This window comes from Poecilia mexicana, unplaced genomic scaffold (assembly GCF_051168715.1).
Source record: "Poecilia mexicana isolate PSO_F unplaced genomic scaffold, ASM5116871v1 scaffold_16, whole genome shotgun sequence".
Lineage (NCBI taxonomy): Eukaryota > Metazoa > Chordata > Actinopteri > Cyprinodontiformes > Poeciliidae > Poecilia > Poecilia mexicana.
Window position 1 is genome coordinate 14,762,881 of NW_028263385.1, and position 27,517 is coordinate 14,790,397.

General features: G+C 41.6%; 1 protein-coding gene across 2 annotated transcripts in view; it reads right to left on the bottom strand.

Moving 5' to 3' along the window:
* Positions 1-26,875, bottom strand: part of adamtsl4 (ADAMTS like 4) — a 45,049-nt gene extending 18,174 nt beyond the window's left edge. Inside the window, exons 1-5 of one of the 2 annotated variants that reach the window (XM_014987179.2) lie at positions 26,491-26,875; positions 23,716-23,782; positions 19,574-20,145; positions 17,008-17,674; positions 2,806-2,908 (exon numbers count right to left, since the gene is read on the bottom strand). In XM_014987179.2, the coding sequence (XP_014842665.2) occupies positions 2,806-2,908; positions 17,008-17,674; positions 19,574-20,145; positions 23,716-23,782; positions 26,491-26,513 (1,432 nt within the window). In that variant the 5' untranslated portion in view covers positions 26,514-26,875. Of the gene's footprint in view, positions 1-2,805; positions 2,909-17,007; positions 17,675-19,573; positions 20,146-23,715; positions 24,378-26,490 lie in introns of those variants that run through there. The other variant, XM_088013615.1, reaches the window with a different exon arrangement.
* Between the last annotated feature and the right edge of the window lie 642 nt (positions 26,876-27,517).

Genomic DNA, 27,517 nt, shown 5'->3' on the forward strand with positions numbered 1-27,517 from the left:
TCCTGCAAGATGGAAAACTAAGATACGTGGCTGACACTTAATAAAACACAGAGAGGGAGGACTTAATTGGGTCATTTTATCTGATCCACTGCTTACAAAAAAATATCGACTGCAGCTCTTCAACTGTAAGTATTTAAGCAGCATCGGGTTCCACTTTATAGCAGAAAATCGTGTTTTTGTTACACACTCTACTGGATATCTGGTTTCAATTTCGTGCAATGCGTTTATTTGAGGGCAGACTGGTGAGTGTGTTTTATGTTATGACAGAGCAGAACCAAAAGCGAAGCTGTGTATGTAATAGCCGGGCTTCTGAGTCTCTGCTCCCAGGGTGTTTGTGTGTTCACAGCTCCGGCTTTACCGATACAGTAAAATCCCAAACGACAGACACACAAACACACACGTGCAAATTATTTTCCCACATTTCATCCCAGGTTCACACAGCTATCCGCATGCAGAACGCCCTCAACCAGTACGCCCATGATGTAAATACACAGGAGATCATGCACATGCTTTATAAGCCCAATGACAAACACAACTGAGATCATCTCACAGCTGCGTTTTACTCTCCCTCCTCCCCTCCCGCATTTCTTGTAATCTTTCTATTCACTCTTCTTTTTTTCCCCCTAAAATTCCTGAAATATCTATAAAATGCTTTCTCTGTCTCTTGTTTCTTTTCCTCTAGCATTGAGAAAAAAAGAGATGTATAGAAATCTGGACTCTTTGCAAAGTTTTTTATACACAGTTGTGTTGTGTTTACTCAATCCGTCTTTTTATCACCTCTGACCATCTTTGCTGCCAAAAAAGAACTAAACCCACACCATGACACAGACACCCTCATACAGGAGCTCTGCATATTTCAACGCTGCATATTCTTCTAACTCAGACTGATTAGAATCAGTGGACATCAACTTTCAAGCTCTGAAATAGATTTGTTATTGACTTTAGGTCTGGGATTTGATTAGGCCAATTTTTAAGGGTTGGAAGTCTCGGATAGGCTCCAGCTATTTTCTCTTCCCTGTTTGCACCGAAGCCAAGCACCTCACAGCATGATTTTGCTACCACCGTGTCTCAGCCCAGTGATTGTGATAAAATGATAAAAATATACAGCTCTGGAAAAAATTAAGAGATCCCTTAAACCGATCAGTTTCTCTTGATTGTACTTTTTGTAGGTATGTGTTTGAGTAAAATGAATTTTGTTCTTTTATTCTAAGAATTACTGACAACATGTCTCCGAAATTCCAGGAAAAAATGTTGTATTTATTTATTTCAGAGCTCAAATAATGCAAAGAAAACAAGTTCATATTCATTTAGTTACAACAATGCTAATGTTTTAACTCAGGAAGAGTTCAGAAATCAATATCTGGTGGAATAGCCAGGAGGTTTTCAATGGGGTTCAATGCAGTGGAGTCTCTTAATGTTTTCCAGAGCTGTGTGTTGCGGTAGACATGTGATCAGAATCAATAGAAAATACGACTGATAGAATAATTAATAATAACTGAACTCTGATTCGGAACCGCACAGCGTTCTGGGGGATGTAGGCAGAGCATCAACTCACTCGCTCGCTCTTTGGTTGCCTAGCAACAACCTGTTGAGTAACGCACGCAGCAGCAGTTTCAGGTTGACCCAACATACTTGAGCATAATTCACTTTTTGAAGTAACGCAGAGGTTCCCCGGACACGTCCACACAAATTAAAATTTTTACGAAAGGCGTATTTGGCGATGCACAGGAAGCCGCTCGGCAGTGTTTTGTATGAGACACCGAGATGATGATGCTGAGATTCAACCAGTCGTATTGAGGACGTGTAGCGTGTCTGCTGCTCTCTGCGACAACCAGCTCACCAAACTTGTTGGTATCCATTCAGAATGTGGGAAATAAGGGAATCTGACATGAGAAACGTAGGCTTAACTATAAAATATCAACCGTTTTCGGACAGAGTGATCAGATACTGCACGGTCCACAGAATACACACAGTAGGCTTTAGTATGTGGGAGCAGTTTCATGTTTTGCCACTGTGCCTCTTATGGCCATGTCACTAGATTGACAGTACATTGGATATTTAACACAAAAAACTCTACTTAATAACTGCTTAACATCTGAGACAAACCAGTTGCTTGACATTTTTTTAGGGTTATCAGGATAAAGTGTGCTGCAGAGAAATGTGTGCCACACTTTAGAGAGATTATTTTCATGGAAAAAAACAATAAAATGCATCTTGTGTTGGTCTATCACCTAAAATCACCCTCATCTGCAGCTACGAAGTCACCAAACGTCAAAAGGTTCAGGCAGTACTTCTTTTAATGGGCTGCTTGTAAAACCAAAACCGAGCAACTTCTAAAGTTGCCCCAATTCTGCTTCCACTAGTCGTGTGACACACGCATCTCATCACTGCTCTTGTGCTCTTTATCTCACGCTGCAGGAATCTGCGTCCTCCGTCAGAGCAGGGAGGAGACGTTTGGCAGGAGACGCGGGCAGAGAGGGAGAGATGTTGGACAAACAAAAGGAAAAAGAAAAGAAGCAAAGTATTTTGTGCAAAGCACAGAAGTAAATCGAGCTCCAGTCATTTGCTTTCCTTGTCTACTCCCTTTGCCGCCGATGCTGCGCGGAGAAGTGGGGGATGCCGGAGGGGCTGGGCATGAGAGGACGCCTTCCAACTCACATTCATTAGAGAGAAATTTGAACCCGCTCAGGCTTACATTTTACTCTCTCCCTTGCGGTGCCAGTTAATTCACCCTATAAACCTCTTACCGAATTAAAGCAAGGAAACGCTTTAACAACTGTGCGAGTGTGTTAACTCGGCGCTCACCTTCAGTGAAAGGCTCCCAGCTGTAGAGGCGACCCATGAACTCCTGGTTGTTAAAGGCCGTGCACTGCTCAGCTCTGGAGTCCAACGCACCTCCTCCGCACACCTGGAGGGTCAAGACACAAAGACAGAGGGGAGGGGGAAGTCAAATAATTTAGAGCTACACACTGAACCAAAGAAAAGGACCGTTTCTCTACTGGTCTCCAGAGAAGTTGTGGTGGAGCGGATCGAGTGGCAAAGGAAAAAACATCTAATAATGAAACTGGAGAATTAAACGGAGGCCTTGGAGCTAGGCACAAACACTCCATGATTTTACACACATGCAGCCCGCATGCTGCTTTGGCCAGCAGCGAGCGCATTCGCAACATATGGAAGTGATAGATTTTCTTGGAACGGCTGCTCCCATAAATCTGCTGCGAGCGAATGACTGTGTGAGCGCGCGCAGAAGCGTGCGCGTGTGCGCATGAGGAACCGGCGCTCGTTCAAGAAGTCCTCGTGGAGCCGTGGAGTTTCAGGATACCTGCTCATAAACAACAGCTGAAAAATTAGGCTGACATGAATCCTGCCAGACTGTAATTCCTCGTTTCCACTTAGCGGTACGGCACAGGCTGGTGCGGTTCCATACGCTACTTTGCTGGTTTGCTTTGTAAAAGGGACCCATACCGCACCGTTCCTGTAGGTCCACACGACGACAGTAAGGTACGGCTACAGCGGCGCCACTGGCACAACACAACCCAGTCAGTTGATTGGGGAATAGGAAAACATCACTGTTTGCCACAAGAACAGGACATGGTGCGTCACCAAGATGACGCCATGATGGTAATTTGGGTTTAACCTCTTCTGCCCAGTGAGACGCTGAATACACTGGATCTTTAAAAAACGAATCATCAAACCAGACAAGGTAGCTTAGAACATTTATCATGAACAACTGCCGTACATTTTTCTTCAAAGCAGAAAAGGCTGGGTAATAAATCAATAATTTGATAGACACATAATCAATATAAATAGAAAGTACATCCGATACAAAGTTCAATAATTTCAAGCTCTCACGGTCAGTAAAGAAAGGCTAGTGGCATTACCTATCTCTCTCGCTCACTGGTTACCTAGCAACGACTTGCTGAGTGACTTGTGGTTACCTAGCAACGACCTGTTGAGTACTGTTGCACCACTGGGCCTCATAACTGCTTAAAAATAATAAAAAATCAGGGCAGAGCAAATGGAAAAGATTCGCACAACAACTCAAGAGGAAACTGCGAATAAAATAGGAAAGTCACGTCACCAGTTTGGTAGTATTTCAGATATTTAAAAGAAAAAACTAATCAATAAATACTGATAAATATCGACATATGAAATGCTTATATCGTGATATGTTATTCCAACCATATCGCCCAGGCGTGCAAGGAAACTTTCTTACTTTGATGTGGTATTAAGCGAAAGTTTTCAATATTTCACCACTGAAGGCACATTCAGGTAATACCGTGGGAAGCCAGAACCGTTGGCTTCAACACAGAGACACACGCATTGCCATACCGCACACAAACATCTCAGATTTCTCTGCACCTCTAATCTCTGTCAACTATGAAATCTTCTTGTGTTTAACCCCTCTCCGTCTTTGATTTGTTCCCTTTTTTTTCTCGCCCCCCCCCACCTCTTAACTCACACAGCTGTCGCAAACAGCTGGAAATTTCTAAGCTCTCCGTTGTGCAGGGACAAGAGAAAGAGAATTATCGAGTCTCTACATACATGATCATTCACAGACGAAGCGGGTCCACAGTTCCCATGTGAACCAGCTACAAAGTGTAGCCAAAAAAAAAAAACTCTCGTGGGTAAAACACTAGAATGTGTACTCGCTGACACTCGGCGCACTGGATTCATCCCTCCCACAGGAGTGTTTGTCTGGAGGAATATATGTGGCTAATGTGTCTCATACCGTGAACTCCTGAAACTTTACATAGAAAGGTCTGCGAAAGCTTAATTCTGCATAAATAAACTGATTTCTGTGCAGGAGATGTGTTACAGCTCAGTTAACAAAGCGAGTCTGACTAAAGCCACAAGTAAACCCGGCTCCTTCAGGGTCAGCGCACGTATGTGACCTGATGAATCAAAGAATCGTGTAAATCTGCCATGGTGCAGACGGTAAATGTGGTTTGCGATGCTCGTAAATATTTCTGCAGGACATAAACACGCAGAGACACATTTAATGCTGGATGGCGTCTCATGGCAAGTTTGAGTGCTCGCAGCAGCAAACACAATAAAGAAACAAAAACCTTAAACAGGCGTGCAGCTGTGCAATGCTGCGGCGTGTTGAAAACCCCAAAAACAGCCTCCACAATAGGCATGGAATCAATGTAAAAGAAAAGAAGGAATGCAAGAAGACTCAAGTGTGTGCAGTCATGCAGATGATGACAGAAGCGCAATAGTTTGAATAGACACCCCCCCTCCACCCAGAGAGAGTTTAGGGTGTGCAAAAACATCAGGAGGCTAATGGAGAGTATGGAGGGACGAAGGAGGGACGGTGAAGGGAGAGTAAAAGCAGACTCACTTCAGTGTCATGGTACTGCAGGAGAATCTGTGTTATTGCAAAGACATGTATGCGGGGAGTAAAGGGCGAGGGGGGTCTTTATTTATGCTAAGGAGAGCATGAACAGACAGAGAGGAGTGGGGTGCAGGGTAAAGGTACTTACTGAGGCAGATAGCGGGGCCCCTCAAGGCGAGCAACGCTTCCACAAAGCAAACGCTTCGGTTCATAGTGTTAAAGAAAGTAACCTGGATTTATAGCCACACCGAACAAGGTCCTCTGAGCCCTTCAGAAAGAGTTATTGAAGCTTGTCAAAGTGAGAGTATGACACAATTTCGTATTGAATACCTTTCTTCAGGTTTTGGTCCCACATCCATTATCCATAAACTGTTTCCAAAATAAAACCAGTTCAAAGTCTTTCTTTTTTCGTAACCTGAGTTGATCACATCAAGGCTCTGAAGACTGTGACCACTTTTGTTATGGTTTACAATAATCCACGTGATCTGCTGACTGTGCTTTTCCTTCATAATCCTCCTTTATCTGAGCAATTTGGAGGTGTTTGCATTTGTCTCTAGCTTGGGGAGCTCAACGCATATCTGTGTGCACAAGCAGCTTGAACATGGCCCTACACGAATGATTGCTAATTTTAGTTGCTCGGCGACCAACATCACCGTCAGGTGTTGCAAGAAGTTATTTGGAGCACCTTCTTTCTGTTTCAAACTGTTTGAGGACCAATGTGTGAAGGTGTACACAAACATCCAATAATAAATGAGATACTATTGCTGCTAGTCCTGGCTGCACTCTGAACCTAGATATGAACCATCACAATGCACCACAAACGTTTTGGGCATGCTCAGAAAACAGTGATTCTCCCTGCATACTGATGAGCAAAGTACCTTTTTAATTTACCCAGGAGCGCCTCTCTAAGACACCACTTAGACCACAAGCTGGCTATATTTATTTTTACATTGTGGTGCGGTTTTGTGGAAGGGACCCAAACAAAAATGTAAGTCTAGTCAACATGGCAAAAACATAAAGTCTTACTAAGAATTTTTTTTTCTACTTTCCAGTGCAAATACAGCTCTGGAAAAAAAATAAATTAAAGACCACTTAAAATTACGATTTTCCCTGATTTTACTGTTTCTATGCATATATTTGAGTAAAATGAACATTGTTCTTTTATTCTAACAAGTTACTGACAACATGTCTTTGAAATTCAAGGAAATATTTAGCATTTATTTGCAGAAAAAAAAAGAAATGGCCAAAATAATGAAAATGATGCAGAGCTTCCAGACCTCAAAACAAGTTTATATTCATATAGAAACAACAATGCTAATGTTTTAACTCAGGAAGAGTTCAGAAATCAATACTTGGTGGAATAACCAGGAGGTTTTCAGTGCAGCAGGCTCTTCATTTTTCCCAGAGCTGTATTTTAGTATTTTTGAAATAAGACAAAACTGAAACAGATATTAGTCTTACTCACTGACAAATTATTAGACTTATAACTAGTATTTTTTCATCATTGTCAAGGAATTATTGACTTAAAACAAGCTATTATATCTTGCTGAAAAGGTACTTTTAAGTCAGTGTATTTGAAATAAGGCAGACCTAAGATATTTGCAGTAGAAACTAAACAAAAAAACTTGGTAATATTTTGTGTTTTTGCAAAAGACAGAGGACAACATGAGATTGAGTTTGAATCAGGCACATATAATTGCCTTTAATGGCACCAGCAAGTGCAACCAGAGCATCTTGCTTTACGTCAATATCCGAGGCAAGAAAAATGATTTGGAAGACCTACTTTTATTTTTCCCCTCAACTATCCACAACATGCAGAAGAGGGAGGCTGCACCTCCTCCACATCTGTCCCAGTTGGAGTTTATGTCAAGATAAATCTCTGATAATAACATCTCAGACACAACGTTTAACTGTAGTGAGTCTCCAGCAGACTTAAGTTGGAAATATTGGGTTTGATTGGGGTAAAGCTTTATAAGAACCCTCTGAGTTTATTGTCAAATAAACTTAAAGATCACAAAAGCCTTAGCAGAACGCAAACAAATAAAATTATGAGAAGCAGGAAGTTTGAACTTACTCAGACAAAGACCGTTTCCCATTTTAAGTTAGACAAATACTATAAAGGGCCAAGAAGACAGTTTGATGAATGTTTTCTGGTAAAATTAGACAAATAGAAACCACTAGAAATCAGCTGCTCAGTTGGGAAGCAGGGAGAAACAGACAGGGGCCGTATTTCATAGCCTTAGAGCAGAATAGATCAAAAGTAACAAGAGATGAGGTAAGAAGTGTAAAACTGTCTGTTTCTGTGGCGACCGAAGGTGAATGAATGAACGTGTAGGGCAACGGAGAGCAGGTGAAAGGAAAGTGAAAGCAGCTGGTGATGGAGTGAACGTTAAAGATGGATTTTACTGGCGGGGAGTCTGCAATGTACACCAGCCTGTGAAGCAGAGGGGGTGGGGATAACTGGCCTAGGGTGCACAAATACATCCCCACATGCAGCACATATATAAACACAAAGGCTCCTGACGACACACAGCACTCCGACGTGAAATGCAAACACCAAGTAAAAAGAAAAACAGACAGCAGAGTGACGGATTTTGAAGGAAAACAGGGACACGCTGCTGTTACCCTGCTTGGTTCTTCACAAACCGAAACCGTCCACATCTGGTTACATCACCTCGGCACCACATACAGGTTAAGGCTGGCTGATCATTCCTCAAGGATTTCTGCAGACAAAACAACTGACTGCAGGTCCCTGGACTCATAAATCATCAGGCGACAGCACTAATCTCTGCCTGCAAGCATAAAAATCCAGGATATTTTAATACAAATTCAGTTTTTAACATTCTGACTGGCTAATCTTGAACCGGCGGCCCCATGTCTGTAATCTGCAGAGGAACCACCCAGCCTTCAGCCTCGACCCGAACGGGATGTCAGGACTTCTTGAGAAGATAAACGACACATCGATAAACGACACATCGATCAACGACGTGAGCAATCAGAAGAGGAAGGAAGTGGAAGGAAATGTCACTGTTGTTCACAGGAGATGAAAAAAGACTAGAACTTATTAAATGCTGAAGGAAGTCTGTGAAAATGCAATAAAATCACATATTAAATGTGTATAAATATTTTTCTGCTTATTACAAAAATGTTGGATAAGCATGCTGATTTTAATCACCAACAAAAGTCCTACATTTGGTCCCGTCGCTGCTTAGATTATATTTTTCTCTAAGGCCAACCAAAGCTTTGGAATAATCCAGTTTTCCTGCGTTAGATGTTGACTTTCAGTGAAATGTGTGGAAGTTTTCTCTCGTTTCACTTGTTTTCTTATTTTTTCCTTGGTGCCTAAAATCCAAACAAACTGAGGGATCCAATCCATACTGAGAATAACAAAATCCAAAGAAAAACATCAGAAATTGGTGAAATACGCTTGCTTTTTAGCGTAATACTGTGTTTTATATGTTGCTTTTAATTTATTTATTTATTTATTTTTTTTTTTTTTTTACACTTTGTGCAGCACTTTGTGACCCTGGTCTGTGAAAAGCGCTATAGAAATAAAGTTTACTTACTTACTTACTTACTTAAATAAATTGTGATAACCGGGAAGCATGAAAAGTGAAAAACTAAACATTTTTATCGTAATATTTAAGTAAACCGCAATGTGATTTAAACACCTTTCAGGTTAGCAACTCTTCATAACTACAGAGTTAGTAAAAACATGCTCTGCCTAGTTTCAGCTACACTTTTGTCTTAATTATTTGTATCAACAAGAAAAACTGTCAAAATGGCGCCTCAAATATTTATTTTGACTTTACCTTGAAAGCATTTCTCATTGTTTCAAATTTGTATAGCTGGTATATTGTAAGAAAGTTGGGACTTTCTAAAAGAAAGACTAGTGTTACAAATTTATCTTTACGCAGCTAAGGTGATGCGTGAATACCACTTGTGCCTGTTGATGCATATTCAACACCTAATCAATTTAGCTTATTTGCATAAATGTTAAGCTCACTTATATGCATTATATGTGCTACGTTGAAATCAGTCAATCTCTACTTAATTTAGTTTATCGCTGCAAAAACCACAAGGAGCTTGCAGCTGACCAAAGAGCTTCCCAGGATATACGATCAGCTGCATAATTTATAAAACGAAACCCCAAGAAATTATACATCAGGGAGATAAAATCGTGATTTTAATCCCAGAACTTTCTTCCTGGTCCAAATGTTAAACCCAGGGAAGCTCAGAGAAGCAACATGGGGAGACAGATCAGGAGCTCCACCCCGGCTGACAAATTAAGCAGATATATTTCACACTGTCTCCCGCTGGAGTATTTTTACTTCAGTCAAGAGAAAATCAGCAAGATTAATCACTCCTTGCACTTGTTTCCATTCGTTGAGATTCAAAGATAAGGCTGATGTTTACAGCTGTGAAAGTTGTAGCAATCTTATCTTTCTGAATGAACAAGAAGCAAAAACCATAAATATTTCTTTAATCTTATAGGCTCTCCAGTCTCTGTCACTGAATAGCTTTTATCTGTTTAATTGTGCTTAATTTATTTCAGGCGATAAATACAAAAACATATAATTTGGAGCTAATTAGGTTAACTTTCTTGTTGCACTGGGTCTTAAATGGCTAAATAAAGCGGAAGGTCTTTAAAACAGGTGAGAGGCGACACAAACCAGGCACAAACGGATGACAAGACGCGTGAAAGAAATATTTGTGGGAAACTGAAGCGCACAGGAGCTCCTATAAACGGACCGAACAAGCTGCACCTGGTTTTCTCAGAGAAGCGCCTCTACCTCTGCTTGTTAAAGCACTAAAGCAAATAAAGCAGCAATAAGTTTGAAATCAGTGCGTGCGGTTTGAGTCTAACACATCTGCTTGTCACCTGAAGAAAACAACATTATGGATGGTTATGAGGAGTGTGCCTGGTCGTCCTAATCACACATTTCCTGTGTTTAATGGCAGACTGCGATCAGACGCGATCACCTGACTCTCACTGAGGAGGCCTGAAGACACGCAAAGCGTGTCTCCCGGCTTGGTTACAACACAAACTCTGCAGGTCTCGACTGAGACGGTGAGATCAGAAATCCTGTCTGCTTTAAAGACAAAAGAGAAACAAGCATAGGTGCAGTCCAAGAGCTGTGTTTCCCGTAAACCCGGAGCTTTATTTTGCAATTTTAAGATTAGGGATCCAGATCCAGACCCAAATTACACAGAATTTTCCCTGATTTAAGCTCATTTGTGTAATCCTATCCCCAAGACAGACAGAAGATACGAACAGTGTACCTCCTCTGAGGCTCCCAGCCCTTGGCACAGAAACCGTTCAGCATGAAATTGGTTTCTGTGTTATGATCCGACCTAAACAGCGCCTACAGTTTTCCTTTTTCGACGTTTAGAGCCAAAACAGCCTCCACAAATCAAAGGGGAGGAGATGGATTTGAAATGAAGCAAAAGTAGATTAGTAGATTAGTAGATGAGTTAAACAGGAAATCATTATTTAATGGTTAATGTTTTCAGTCTGCTTCTAATCGCTCTTTGGTTGCAGTTTTCTGAATGTGAAGGTTTGGGGGGGAAAAGTTAGGAAGACAACGCAGCGGAGTCTACGCACTGAATTTTATTTTGGAGTACGAGTGTAAATAAGGCAAAATAAGTTTAAATTTGACACATTTTTCTGATTTTTATTTGGTGAAACCACAAGAAAAAAAGTATTTTCCTTTCACTTCACAATTCTTCACTATTTGTTGTTGGTTTATCAAAGAAAATCCACAAAAATCAATTATATTTGTGGTTGTAGCAAGACAAGGTGAAAAAGTTAAAGGCGTGTGAATACTTCAGCGCAAATTATGCAATCATGTCTGCCATTATGCTCCTCTTAGTTTTAAAATATTAACATTTCTTCTAAAACTGAAAATCAATTTGATTTCAATCGCATTTATCAGGTTGTTTTTTAATAATCCAATTTAGTTAAAACAGTTGCTTTGCTGCTTTCCAGAGCACAGTGACAGCTGAGCATGCTCACCTTCCCCTTATTAAAACCTCGTTTTCCTCCAGGCGGTGTCATGTCGAGTTCAGCTCAAGCCAAGATGACGGCGAGAGAACATTCACTTAACGAGATCTGAGGTTTACCCCCTGCAGCCTCCACCGCTTTCTGTGCATGTCTCCGAAGGCCCACAAATCCGTTACTACTTGTGTATTTTTTGCCCCCATTCATGCACACGGCACCTCTGCTGTTTCTCCTCTACTCAAAATACATGAGTAGAGGAAAATTACAGTATAACTTAGCAAGTTGATGCACATTTCCTAATTTGATGCAGAAAAAAAATCTTGTGATTTTGCCATATAACAGAGAATCATTTTAATCATTTGAAGGTGGTTTAACTTGAAAACGAAAGTCCACCTGCTGCCTTGATAATGCAGTTTGAGTCAACAAGAAAATAGTTTTGGTTTTAACTCAAAAATTAAAGTTCACGAAGTTGATTTAACAACACGAGACGAGTTGTTACTCATTAATCTTGTACTGTGAGTTTTAACGTAATTTAATAATCATTTCATAATATGCAAGAAAAAAACTGCACTTCTACCTCATTTTCACTCACATTATCAAGTTAAAATAACCACCTAATTTTATAAGTATACTTTAGAATTACTTAAATTATTGTTTCAAATTGCATGAACTAAATTTCTGATCTGATAATGATTATTAAACATCATAATGAACTCTACTCCAAAACATTTAGTGTGAACAGGACATTATCCTCCATCTTTGAAAGTTTATTTTTCACAAACTCACACATTTAGGTTCAAAATCTAAAACTCGCTAAATTTATTTGAGTTAAAGAGCCACAACTAAATGTGGTTCAAAAGTTTTACATTGTTGGACTTAAGACCTCCAAATCTCAAGACTCAGGAAAAAATATTTTGTAGTCAGCTGGGCCAAAAGAGGATTTTTAAAATTACTGACCAGATTTACTTCGTTTTCTCTTCTTCAGCTGATAGAAGGCTGACTTTGTAATCGTCTTTATGTGTGTCTGGAGGTTCAAGTCCGAGTCCGTCACTGCACCCAGCCAGGTCGCTCGTTTCTAGACGTAGAAGCCAAAGATGTGTGCTGACTCTTGGTCCAAAAACAATAACTTCAGTTTTGTTTCTTGGCTGGCTGTCAGTTCTCTTACTGTGAATCACTGGTAATGTCGTGTCATTTCCATTTGCTTTGACATCCACTTTGAGTGGATAAATCTGCCATTCTCTGTAGCAGTTTCTCACAGTCCTCTGTGAAGACAAGAGGCATCTTGTGCTGGTCTAGCTAATAGGTCAGAAAATATAGCAAGAATCCCACAGTCCTTAAATCATTAAATTTGAAGTAAACCAGCTGTGAGAACAAAGAGGATAAAGACCTAAAGCTGGGTATGTAAAATAACCTTTCAAAAGGCAAAACTGAGACGAGAGACATTTATTTTTCTGCTTGAAATCTGCTAAAACACTCCAATTTCTTGCCATTCTTAAAATAAGGTGAAGATGAAGAAGTGAGCCCAGAAAACCTTCAGGATGTCTTTGTTGTGCAGGTTAAAGTTACACGTTTGCCCCTGATGGTATCCGTCTTATTAGGTCATCCTGAAGGCAACGTTTGCTCGATCATGCAGAGGCATTTACTGTTACTGACTCTGAGTAAATATTTACTCTGGGGAGGAGGAGGAGGAGCTCGTATAGTCACCAACACACAGTGTGAAAGGCTCCAGAAAGGAAAGGCTTCAAGCTGCTGTCTCCACTTTTAAATATGCCAGACAGAATCTTCTCAAGTTCCACCTTTTTCTTCCTCCGACAGGATAACTTCTTCTCTAGTTACGCTCTTCACACACGTCTTTTCATCAAAACAAACTCGTCGTCCCACTATGTCTGACTCCACCGCCAACCATCCGTAATGTAACTTATGAAATCCCCACCAAATACTTTTTCTTCGCCCAGGCGCACACTCCCAAGGACTCATACCGACCAGCCCCCAGCTCCATTTCTTCATCCCTTCATCCATTCTGCAACGGATCCAGGGCAGCTTTTCTAAAAACAGAGCTCCCTTTCACTGCAGCCTAACTGCGCCACTTCCTCTACCACCCTGCGCTCGGACTCATTCAAACACACACATGTTCACCTTTTGCCCTTCTCATTTCCTCTGTCCCTCTCTTAGTTCCCCAACGCAACAGCACAAAAAACACACCAACACACAATCATACTTGTGATGGGCCTCAGGCACGCCATGTTATGACAAACACACCTAACAGATAAAGGGATGTGTCACTGTCGGTCTAGCTCACCCCCTAAATTACTCACACATACACACAGACATTGAACACGTACAAGCCCGGGCAAAGTCCTGCAATCAGCACTTAAAACCTATTTGACAGAGATAAAAACTCAAGAGTTTGTGCTGCAGGGGTAGATGGAGCTAAGGCAGAGGCTAATGTAGGGTAAATATGTAACCCAATGAGTCAGGATCGGCAGTCACAGGACCTCTATTAGCCCTGCTGGCAAACACAGGGGGACGCACTCTGCCAAGACACTAAATCTGCCTTAAAGTGGGGGCAAGCAAGACGACCAGGACAGGACGCAGAGAGAAAGGCCAAAAGAACAAGAGCAGGTTTAAATGACGACAAGAGCGGATGCCAAATTATCTTCGTAGGGAAAAGCGAAGAGCTCTGAAGTGCCAAGCTGGCTCCCACTTCAAGTATCTACTTCCACTTGATGAGGGAAAGCTGCAGATATGGTGCATGAGAGAGAAATTGTGAAAGTGTGTCGGTGTGTTTAAAAACCAATGTTATCTCCTCTCCTTGCGCTCTCACTTAAAGCAGATCTGCAGCCAGTGGAAAAAATAACCCACTCACATGTCGCTCTGGGTATTTTTGTCCCTCTGATATGGACCCTGTGACTCTTCTTGGTAGGATACCTGCTCATCCATCATGCAGAAGATTAGTTTTTATTAGACAGAGTCGCAATTTAGTGCAACCTTCAAAAATCCAAAACCAGCCCCATTAAGTACACTTTAATCTGGGCCTGTAACTAATTATTATTTTAATAATTGATTAATTGCATTTAAAAAATGGCCCATTCTGTAGATTTTCATTTTCATTTTTGAGTCTGTATATGCTAGTCAACAACTAGTCAATTAATAAATAAGTTCATGATTATTTCAATAATCAATTCATCACAATTAATCTGATTGATCACTTCAGCCCTACTTTAATCGTTTGTTCGCGCAGACAATTCGTTCCGATTGTGGAGATGTGAATAAGTCTGATGTGGACCAGAAATGTGAACTGTGTCCACCTACAAACCTCGGTCTTGGTTCGGTTTAAGCGAACCCTGCTGCGGTTTGAATGCATATGTGGATACAAGTTCGCTTTCTGCTTTTACAGCAGAAAGCGAACTATACCGCAAAGCATTCTGGATAAATAAAGCCAAAACGAGCATGCGAGTCTAGCGCTAACGGGAGAAATTTCTCATGGTCTTTTACAAGGGCCAAAGAAGAAATCCTAGAACCGCTAAAATCTGAGGCAACTACATTTTTGTTTACATTTTGTTAGTCAGTGTTTTCTTCTGGGGTTTATGTGTTGTTTTCCTCAGTGGTTGTTGGTGCAGCGCCACCACAGGCAAGGAGGTGAACAGCTTTTTTCAACCACTTTGGGAAGCGAACTAGCTGAAAATGAAAGTCTTTAGTCTCACTATCTGCATTTTGTGTCTTTAATGGAGGATAACTCATGAAACTTTAAAGGGAACAGTTTATCTTAAACAGCTTTGATGAAAGGAACTGATACCACTCAACACAAACTTCATCTGGTACGGACGGATAGATCGATGGATGGACTTCCACTCCAGTAACACATGTAGCACAAAACAGGAGCTGTAGAATGACTTTGGTCTGTTTTTACAGGCTGCATTATTAGATTATAACACCTCATATATTCCCGTCTAATCAGCTGGAAACAGTTGGTTCCAACATCAATTTGGACAATTTCACACACAAAGAAATTAGTTAAAAGACCAAAAGACAGAAATCTGCTTCCAATTTTGACGAGGTGAGAGATTGTTAAAAGAAAAACAAAAATCACCGTCGGATGGAGATTCAGAAAATGTGAATAAACAACTTACTGCATTTTATGAAATAGAAGGAGTGAGAAATGTTGGAAAGTTGATTTGCTCTCTGTTATACAGAGTAATCAGCAGAAAACCAGCAGCCAGCTTTCAAATCAGTGCAGTAAACAAAGAAAGTGCCTCTGAAATACAGCTAGGAGAACACGCGGTACTAAAATAAATCCACTCAGTTATTTTGTTTTACATGTAAAATGTCCTAGTTGTGATGTCTGAGAAATGACTGTTCCTCATAACTTATTGTTTCCTTTTTCTCTATGGGTTGATTTCCTTTGAAACCCCACTTGTTCCATCTGTAAACAATCAGTACTGAACCTGTGCCACAGCTTTTTGGGGGCCCTAAAAAATGTCAAATAGAGGGGATATATTTCTTCTCGTCCTGGCTCAGGTCCTAAATGGATTGCTTAGTGTGAACCGAACACACATTTTTCCACTCTCTAGGACAATAAAAGTCTCAACATATTCTATATTATACTCCATCTTGGTGGTCTTTTCTAACACGAGGCAGCTGCCCAAAAACAAACAGAAATATGAAATGACACAAAGATAACTAGACATTATACATATTTATCTCCTAAATTGTGAACAACGCTGCCCTTTGTACAAACTACATATAAAATATGGTTAAGAAATGGTAAAAAAGACAACAAACTGTATAAAGATCTGTGAAAATCCTCCAGGTTAATGAAGTTCAGTCCCATGCACAACAGAGAAATTGGATCCTTATCAGGGACTCACTGTTTTGGACTCATAATCCAGACTGAGGTTACTATCTTGTGTCCTCACATTTCTTGGCACAGTGGGGTTTCTCACATGAATGACAACCTGGGCTAACATTTCCTTCTGTCTGCCTCCCCAACCAATTAAAATACAAGAAATTATCTAAGATTTAGGCTGATATGCAGTGCAGTTCAACAAGAAGTAAATAACTTAATCCCGCTTTTCCCAGCTGGACGAGATGGCTTCTGTCGCGTCAGCTTGTACGGACTCTGGTTCTGCTGGAGGGTTCTTCCTGTTAAAGGGGAGTTTTTTTCTCTCCACTGTCGCTGCATGCATGCTCAGTATGAGGGATTGCCGTAAAGTGAACGACACAACGCAAGCGATTGTCGCTACATGTTTCGATGCAGTTTGCTGTGTTTCCTTAAGTAGAAATGCTTTAGTTTACTTTGAACAATTAATTGAGCGTACTGTACAATTTGATAAGAAGAATCAGTAGCAATTCTTTTGAATTGTGGCTATATAAATAAACTGAATTGAAGGTAAGTTATATTCTGTTATCTGGCTCTTTGGACCCCCTTTCTGATGCCCATGCCGCCATGGGCAACCGCCTGCAGAGCTCAAATCAAAAACTGCAACTGAGTAAAGAAAATATTTTTAAAAATGATCTTTTTTTTATTGCAACATTGGTATTAAAATGTTTGAAAAAGCCCATAATTTAGCTTGAGAACATTTATTCAACAAAGGAAAAAAAAATACTGTGAATAGGAAATCACAGAAGCGTTTCTTTTCTTAAGCTGTAAGGAATCAGGCAGTCCTACCTGTGAGAAGCACCTGCGGTACTCCTTCTCCGGCCCCGAGCACCTGAGCAGCCGAGGAGCGCCGCCTCCTCCGTGCCTGCCGGCCTCCGCTCCCAGGTGGGAAGACGTGTGCGGATGCTGTAAGGGGAAGACGCTGCCGGCGGGTGGGGCTTGGGGCCCGAAGCCCGGGTGGGGTTCCCTCTCCGTGTGAGCCAGGTTGGGGCGGTGGAGAGGAGAGGTGAAAAGAGGAGAACTGCCCGGAGAGCGAGGGTGAGACTGAGGAGGAGGAGGAGCGGTGACAGAGTTCCAGTCAAAACGCTGGCGGTTAATGAGGACCGGTGAGGACGAGGAGCGCGAGAAGGAGTGTTGGGGTGGGACTCTGTTCCTCCTGTGCTCAGAGTGGGACGTCCGGCCCGCGTGTTGGCGTGGTCTTCCTGTTGGAATGGGTTCCTCCTCAGGAGCTTCGCTGATCTTCTGCTCTCCATTCTCCTCCTCTGCTGCCTCTGCCTCTCTGTCTGCCTCCCTCCCTGCCTGCTTCTCTGTCTGGGTGTCGTCGCTAGTGACGGTCAGCCCGGCGGCTTCGTCGGTGCCGTTAGCAGTGTGCCGAGCTTGGCGGTTGGTTCGATGCAGGGGCAGGGAGAAGGGAACCTTTCCGTACCCAAACTGACCCGGACGGACGCTGGAAGCCCTGCAAAACAAATTTACAAAGTGGAAAAACACACCAGGGGCTTATTCAGGAAGAAATTGTGAAGTCAAAGTCAGATGGGATGAGCTGAATATAAACAACATGCCAAAAATGGGATGTAGTGAGAAGGCAGAGCAATGCAGCGCCTGTGTAAGTGATAAAAACCAGATTTAATGATGTAATTACGGTGCAGATACCAGAGGCAGACATGGGCACAACTCCAGCCTGCATTACAAAAACCTCCACTGCAAAAACAATCGAAACCTCAGTGCATCCCCAACAACATGCTGCACCCTGGGAAATTAATCCCACAGATCGCTTCGATCTTGTATTTTGTGATGAGATACAAATCTTCTCTTTGTCTGGGAACAATGCGGCGGCTACTGTTTGTCCCAAACAAACCACTGTTGCTACAGCCAGCTACGCAAAACTCACTTCCTTTTTGTGCAAGTGTCTTTTTCCATGAATCTCTGAAGAAAACAGAAGATTTCCTCTAAACCAGCGGAACGATTATTGCTGCAAGTTTCTGGGTTAGCATAGAAAATGTCTATTTCAGAGTATTTTATGAATATACATATATAGATTGCTAATTTACAGACTAAATTTTTAATCACCACTGATTTCAACTAATAGTTTTTTCAGTAATTTAGTTAAAAAAAAGGACAAGCTAATGTATTTCAAACATATTTTTCAAATACTTTTAATAATTGTGGCTTACAGTGAATGAAAATTGTTCAACTTCTCCAACCACACTTTTTCCTTCCACTCAACTTTCCATTAATATCTATGAATACAGAAATCTTAACAACTTCTAACCATAAAAGTGAAAATGAACAGAAACACACACTTGAAATGCATAATCTTTTTGTGCAAGGATATGTTTCATTCTGATAACTTAAGTAAACCTTATAATTATATTAACATGTATTCTCTATCCTTTCCTATAACTGACTAATCACAACATAAGCAGCAGTATTTGTTAATAATAAACTAGGAAAGTGAAGAGAAAGTGATTTAAAGAACTCTTTTATGCCTAAAATATTCACAGGTCAAAGTTAAGAGGTTAAACAAACAAAAAATCATCAGCTGCTGGACTGGAAAAGAGTTAAAAATGTAGCCCAAAGCCCAAATATTAAAAAAAAAAAATTTTTGAAAACCTCAAGTAATTTTGATCAAAGCCACTTTCAAAGACTACAAAAAAGTCTAATTGGAAACAAAATAAAAAGTCAAGTCCTCAATACTTATTCAGCATTGATTTAACTTAAAGCTACCAGATAAAAAAACAAGTTACCACGTAACACCCCAAACCGTCTTTCAAAATGGTTTCCTGCTCATCAACAGTGAATTGCTGATTTTCAAGAGGCTGGAGCTGCTTAATAGTTTTAAATGAATGACTGAAACACAGGGCTGCACGGTGGAACAGCGGTTAGTACTGATGCCTTGCAGCAAGAAGGTTGTGGGTTTGATTCATGGAGTTTGCATGTTTGGGTTTTCTCTGGCTTCTACAGTCCAAAATCATGACTCTCAGGCTAATCGGCTGAACTATATTGAATCAAAATTGCTCTAAGCTCAACTTTAATTTTGTGACTAAACACCTGATCTTAAAAAGTCCTGACATGAGACTTGAGAAACAAAGCCTCGTTTTTCTTGTGTTTGTCACAGAAAACAAGCATAAAAGGTCTTTCAGCTGCTGAAATCTCATTCGGCAAAACAGTCAAAGGTTCCAGAGTTCATTGGCTCCAGGGCGTTCTTTTCACCCTTTGACCTTATTTCTGCTTACAGGCATCACACTAATCAGTAATGGTGAGTTAGGTCACAAGTAGTGGAGGAAAAAAAGAAAAGCAAAAGAGAATCACAGCTTTCAGGAATGTTGGATTATTTCAAATCTCCGGTCTCACTCACCTCCTCGAAGGCAAACCTTCCCGACTGGTGGGGATGGAGCGCCTGTTCCCGCCTCCGCCGGCCCTCGCTGCTCCCGGATTGGTCGGCCTCCTGAATGCGCGTGCTGGCTGCTGGTTGTAGCGCTGTGAGTTCATGTGATAGGGGGGTCGGTAAGCAGACTCTTGACCAGAGGGGGACACTTCAGGATGATAAAGGGGTGGCGACTGATTGCTTTGAACGGGAGGCCCTTCTCCTCCTGTGTTTCTATATAGCGGCAATCCAGGGTTATGACTCCTGGAGACTGATGGGGAGTGATAAGATGGGTGTTGCCCGGGGTAACGAGAGGGATAGTACGGGTTTCCAGATGATATAGCAGGTTCTCTGACACTCCCGGGATAATAACCCGCCCAGTTTGGTGGAGCGAAGGAGAGAGGAGCGGTCTGCGGACGTGGAGGAGGGGGTAAGCACTTCCTGGTCCGGTGAGACACACCCACTCCACAGGTTTGAGAGCATTCTGACCACTCCCCCCACACAGACCACACGCCGTCAACTGGCTCCGCCTCAAAAACCTGCCTGGACCGTCGACCTGCCCCCTGAGAGACGAAAACACAACGAAACATCAAATTTCGATGAAAGTCTTACAGCTTACAAACGGTTAAATCTGCTCGACCTTTCAGTCATGTAGCACATCCACTGAATCTCGTGACTTTATGATGAATTCAGAAAGCAATGCTGTGCAGGAATATTTAATAGTTCCCACAAGTCTGAACCAGACGTGATCCGCGCCATCTTAGTAGGCAAGTGGATGCGCATCGCATAGCGGCTTCCAGACCAACAAAACGGAAATATGTGGACACTCTTGACCAATGTGAAATATACATGAAGAAAATCGCTGCTGTCGGGATCGACTCGGTATAATATGTCAAACAAGCCGCCTCATACCTTAAAGTGACTAGTGAGCAGACGAGCTTTACTGTGTGAAATCTTTTGACTCATGCAGTCGGTGTTTAAATGGCTTTGTAAAAGATGTACAAACGTTTTGTGTGAATAGCAAGGTTCTGGTAACTGGCAGAGTAAGTAACGTAGGCTAAACGTTCATCTTAGCTTACAGATAAAAGCTACATTAGTTAAGCCAATTTTGCGAGTTCGGCAGTAAGTACTTCAGTAAATCTCACTGATATTTATCTTAGAATTACACAGAAGTTTGTAAACTACTCAAAATTTGTAATCAAGTAATGGTGGTACTGTAAATTGTTTATAACTTAGCAACAAGGCAAGATCTAGTTCTAAGCTTGTAACTCTGTTGTTGTCATAGCAACTCCATAGCAACTGCCTGCCAAGATGGCTGTCAGTTACAAAATTTCACAAAAGTGTGACGTCAAGATACAAATTTGTACTTATTCACGTCTTCTTATGGTGCAACTTAAACATAAAAGGAACTTAAAAAGAAGGTTAAACATATTTTACCAGGCTTTTTTAAAGTAATAAGCCAACATGAAATGTCAAATCACTGCGAAAGGTAAAATAATGTATTCTTTTTTTATTGTTTATCAAAATCTGAAGAGTGTGGTATGAATTTATATTCAAATATTATTCAAATATTACACATAAAACATTTGTTGTAGTCCAAACTTGTTACTCATACATTAATTTAACTACATTTACAGAAAACTTTGGCACTATTTAAGAGGAAATAATCCCCAATCCTTAAAAGCGGTAAAAAAAATAAAAAAAAACCTCTTCAAAGTTTACCGATGATCCACAGTCCCAAGATTTTCCTCCCTCTGAGTCCAAACTGTAAATCCTGAACTCTTCATCACTTGGGCTTAAAAGCGTCTCAGCCACCTGCCAGCAGCAGTTTAAGAGCCGTCGGATAAATCCGCAGCAGTTTGTGTTCACTAAAGTCACCCACAGCAGGACCAGCAGGACCACGGCTGACCCGGCGCTGTGTTTGTGTACATCTAAGTGTGAGTGCCTGTATGTGCGAGCCAGCTGGTGGCTTTGATGTCCTCCTCTGTGGCTGTAGATAAATGTTTCTCCTCTCATTTCATAACTGAGCTGCTGGCCTGGTTGGCAGCGAGGCAAACACGCGAGCTGAACAAAAGTTGCCATTGAGCAGCAGGCACCAAGACGTAAATCTGCGCCCCGCTTCCCTCCGCCTTTTATTTACAAGTGCTTAAAAGTGCGCGTGTACGCGGGGCGGAAACATGCAGGTAAACATGCGGCTGAGTGGGGGACAGGTGTAAGCGCCAAAAATGTCCTTCCCACCACATTAATAAGAGTTTCTGTCGCCCGTCTGGGGTGGAAACGGTGGGAGGCTGGGAGAAAAGCAAGGAGAAAGGGCGACGGAGGTGGGCTTGCTGTGTTGCTGCTCTGTCGTTAATGAGTGCCATCAAACACACAGCTGCCACATAACTGGAAGTATTAATGAGCCGCGAGCAGTGACCCCTGCAGCAGCCACCGCTGACCCCTGGAGCTACTGGCTGAACTCCTGCCACACTGTACAGGCAGACCTGATGGAGTCTGGTGCATTAAAAACCTCCTGACTTTCTTCTTTTCGGTTGAGAAAATGTAATTTTCACTTTACAGATCCGGCTGCAGGTGTGCAGTGATCTGGTGGAGGGAGACTAAGCAAAGTTGAAACTGGAAATCTGTGCAGATATTGGTGAAAAACCTTTAAATTGGCCTTAAATGGGATAATAAGTTTAAAAAGAGTTCTTCTGTCTATCCAATGTGTACAAATGCTGCTTTATTAAAAGGTGGAAATTTAATTCAGGTTTAATTTGTTTCAGTTCAGTTGATTTATGCACCATCGATTACAGGGAAGCAAACAGTAACTCTTTAAATTAATATTTTCATTTACTCAGCTTGTCACAAAGAAAAAATAAATAAAACAACTAAAATATATACGTTACAAAAGTGTTAAAACCTTTTGGACTTTCACAATATCTGTTATATTACAACCACAAACTTTATTGTGACAGACCAAAACAACATTGTATGATTATGAAGTAGACAAAAAAATGAGATTTGGTTTTTGCATTTTCTTTACAAATAAAAATCTAAAAAAGTGTGACATTGACTTTTATTTTGATACACATACATGAAAAGTAGCACAACTAATGGTCGGAGCAACTAAAGAGTCTAGAGCACTGCTCAATCCATTAACAAATCATCTAATCCACATGGATCAGTCTTGTTTGCAGTAAATTTATGGAAGAAGGCGCTCTGTTCAAATAAAACCAAAACTGAAACTTTTGTTTCTCCTTCCAGCGGGACAACACCCTTGGACGTACAGGCATACAGAGATACGCTTCGGTTTAGACCAAAGCGTATTTATGGCCCAGTCAAAGTAAAGAACCAACTCTAATCACTGGTGCTCACTGTCCAGTCAGTTTGAGATGTTTTCCAAAGAAGAAAGAGCAACGGTTCCAGGCTCTGGTGAAGGCATACTGACCTCATTTGCAAATCAACAAAACACTTTTAATTGCAGAGAAAAAGACACAATGTACCCGTTTCTATCCACTCTCAATTATGCACTGCTTTCTGCTTTCTGCGCATAAAAAAATGCCAATGAAAAAATGTTTTGGATTGTGGATTTAAAGTAACAGAAACATTGAAGGGGTAAAAATAAGTTTGCGAAGCACTGAAAGTGCTACTTAGATATTCAAACGACTATTATTATGAAGGAATAAAGCTGGGTGTGTAGAGGGAAGTCATTTACGCAGAGAAAACTTATGAATGAACAGGATGGTCACTCTGACTCAAAGCCAGGCGGGCTGGAGTTTGCATGCAACCCAAATCCAGTTACAACTCACATTTTACAGTTTCTATGGCTTCCCTAACAGCTCAAATTACTTTAAATGTTCATTTTACCTTGAAACTCTCTCTGTGTGTCACAATATCCTCCTAAAGTCACCGTAACCTATAAAGACGTGCGTTTAAAGGCGCTAGATTACTGAAAATAAAGCCTTATTGGTTACAGTTTTTAATATTATACTCTTGTTTTCTCAGTGTTTTTGGAATTATACTTTAAGCCCACTGGAAAAGTCCGAACCTGTCCTTTGACTCCTGTCCCCTTTTCACCCCACTGTTGTGACAAAGCTTTTTCTTTTTTTTTTTTCTTCTTTTTGCTGACCCGACTGGATGATCTAATGACTCACCTTCCTCTTGGCAGAACTGATGGTCAGTGAGGTCGTGACCACCACAAAGCCCCACAGCACGCAGAGCCTGGGGGAGAAAGAGAGGGTGAGAGACGAGGCAGACATGCAGAGGATTTAAAACAACAGCAGGCTGAATAAGGACCTTCATGAGGCCCAGAGTCGTTCCATGACATAAACGTGAAATCACGGTGAAGCCCACAGTAGCTTTCTTTATTCCCCCCTCAACGCCCTATCGCATGTTCCAGTGACCTGTGTTTACTGTGTGAAACCAATTATGCCACTTTGTTTCCCTCTCCAGGTGGCGAGCGGGCTGGTAGAGCAGTGGACAAGAGTTTCTGTTTTCCCCTCTGGAAGTTCACGGGCAGACATCCCCACATCAATCTGGGAAATCCAAGGAGGCGTTAACAAACAAACGGAGTTTAAACAGCAAGCAAGTTTTTCTTTGGAATGCCTCTCCCAGGGACTGCACACACCCTGAGGATGTGGTTTAACACACACACACACGCACACACACGCACACACACAATCTCAGCAACCACACTCATAGCTCAGTGGTGCAATCAGTCTGTAAAATTCATCTTGAGCAGTAAGGTTTTTAATCTTTCTGGAGGGTTACAGCGCCTTGCAAAAGTATCCTCATCCCTTGTGACAGATCAACATGAAGTAGATCGTATTAGTGAAGGGGAAGAAACTCAAACAAGCCTCCCTGTTCCTGCCGAAGGAAAGCACACTCCACACCATGATGCCACCATCACCATGCTTCACCATGTAAACACAAGAGTTTGCATTTAGGTTCAAAAGGCTCGTGGCAAATTGCAAACTGGACTTGTGATTGTTGCGGCCTAAAATTACAGATTTTGGAGCATCTTTTTCAAAAGCTTGTGGTTTATAAATGCTTCTGGTTTATTTTTGCAATAAGATGGTATTGCAAAAAAGTTTACATAGCTGCACATAACCGTCCTAAAATGAGGATTTCAACAGATAATATCTAAAGTGTAAATAACCCTTTTAAATACCTCCTTGAAAGAGCAGCCATAACACAAATAAACTCATGTTGTGAGGAGACGTCAAAGTGCAGAAGAAAAACACACAAATCGTGCAGAATATCTCAAAATGTTTTTTTGCAAAACAACAAAAATGTGAAACAGAAAGCTGAATTAAGGCAACTGGTCAAGATTTAACTGGGCTGCAGTGATTAGTCAGAAAAGAAAGAAATACAGAAAATGTTACGTTGTTTCGTCAAATTTACAGAAAAGCTGCGATGACTGGTGAAAACTGGAAGTCCGTGCAAAACTTGTGAATGATGAGGGGGAAATTGCATTTATAGTTGTGATCACATAACTTTCTGGAGGGACTGATCATTGCTTTACTAACAGACTCTCCCACCTGAGCTGTGGATCTCTGCAGCTCCTCCAGGATGGAGTTGCGGATCTCTACTTCTCTCCTTACCAGCCTGTCAGTTTAGGTGGAAGGCCATGTCTGGGTATGTTTACACTTGAATGTTCTGCTTCTAATTTTTGTATCATTAGACACAGACATCATATTTGAGCAAGTCTTGCCACAGATTCTCAATTAGATTTATGTCTGGGCTTTGACTGGGCCACTCTGATACTTGAATAATGTTGTAAGTCTTTTTCAGCCTCTCACAGGTTTTATTCCTTCCAGGATTTTTTCTGTATTTAGCTCCATCTGTAACTCAGCCACCCTGACCTGCTGAAGAAAAACATCCTCACAGGATGATACTGCCACCACCTTGTCTCACAATGGGAATGGTGATTACATCAGCTGTTCAAAGCTCGGGGATATTGTTTCATAAAAAAAAACCCTGATTTCTCTATAACTTTGCTAGCGATGCCTTTGCAGAGCTGCTACATTTCTACTGGAGTTATGAATACTTTTCCAAGGCACTGCAACTTCATATGGGCTCAAATGTCGCATTATGAGTGACAAAAACAGCTTTTGGGGTTTTGATTTTGCTATAAAAGTAGGATAATGTCATATACATGCACTTGTTTCAGTTAGAAGGCAACCTATAATGATTTAACAAGCTCCAAAACATCGAGACAAGTGCAGTGCAGCCAGAGGAACTGGACGGTAGTCAGAAAATGAACCCCAAACAACTGGGTTTAGATAGACGCTGCAGCGCTCACCAAGCGAGGGAGAGCCGAACCATGGCCGCAATCAGCAGTCCGCAAGCCACATGTAGGCAAAGTAATCGGTCCTTTCTTCCCACTGTGGTGCACCGCCGCGGTCTCTGGAAACTTCCCCACACCACACAATTACCCCCGGAAAAAAAAAAAAAAAAAACTCACACTGAGGTCCCGCACTGAGCCCGGCAGCCACACAACAGAGCCGCTCAGGCCGAAGTAACGACCCCCTACCGGGCTCCACGTTTCCCCGCACGGCCGCTACAGTGGCACATTGTAGAATAAACCCCGAGCAACGAGAGAGAGAGAGAGAGAGAGAGAGAGAGAGAGAGAGAGAGAGAGAGAGGTTTACATCAGGGGGAAACCTCAGGAAAAAAAATCCGCCCTGAGGAGAAACAGGGAGCTCCTGCCTAAAAAAGTACGCGCCTGTGGGTAAAGACCTACGGGACTCTGCGCCCTGTGCGCAACACGTAGGCGTCGTGCGTAAAACCAGAAATATATTATATTCAAAAGCCAGAATATAAAAGTTTTGAAAACACCTTCACCACGATCAGCTTTAAAGGATGCAAACATGTGTCGGAATGAGCAGCAGCAGCAGCAGCAGCAGCTGGAGAAGTCCAAGTTTTACCTGAACAGGGAGCTGAACTGCATACTCCAGCGGTCTCTCTTCTGACCCACAGGTTATCGACTGGGTGTCCAGATTAAAGGTCCGGTTCGGTCCTGGAGGACATGTGATGAAGTTCCAGTCAGGGTTTCTTCTGCTCTCAGACTTTCTGTCCCCTTCTCTCTGTCACAGTCACTCCCCGTGATTTCTACCGAGTGGGAAGGGTTGAGCTCTCTCTCTCTCTCTCTCTCTCTCTCTCTCTCTCTCTCTGCTGATCCAGTTCAATCGACAACTTTTTGCGGATCCTTATTATAAAACTAGTGACGCTTGGACAGATTACACAACTCTCCTTGCACTCTCTCCCACTTCCACACACTCACTCAAACTGGGTCTTGACAGAGTGACCACGCAACGCCTTGCAAAAGTATTCATACCTCTTGGACTTACGGGTGGGCGATATGGATTTTAAAAGTTTTATCACGATCATTTGTTATAACGATACACGTGATAACTTTTTTCTTTTTTTAGTAACTGTATGACTGTGTGTTGCAGCAATCATAGTCCTACAAACCCAAACGCCTTTCCGTTTGTAATGTGTTTCTTTAGGACACCAGTCAAGTGAAGAAGTGTGATTTGTATCCCTTAACTAGAGATGGTAACTGTAATTTCAAATTTATTGGTATTTATTGACGCTTTTATTGAATAAACATTGGAGAAAATAGTAAAACTACAGTTGGAATCCCGTCTATTTTTTTTACAAATAGAAATCTGAAAAGTGCAGAGTGCATTGGCATTCAGCTCCCTTTAATATGATATGTCTAAATAAAATTAGTAAATGGAGTATTGTGAAAGCCTGAGAGTTTTGTTAGAAAACAGTAGTGAACAAAAATCATCATGAAGGTGAATGGTAAACTTGTGGAAAAGTTTAAAGTAGTGTTACATTGGGGCTCTAAAAATTTGAAAAGTTTGTCGCAGCTGCAAAACTACCAAAATACAGCCATGGACCCAAACTTCAAGGTTGGGAAATGAGAGAATAAGTCAAAGAAGCAGG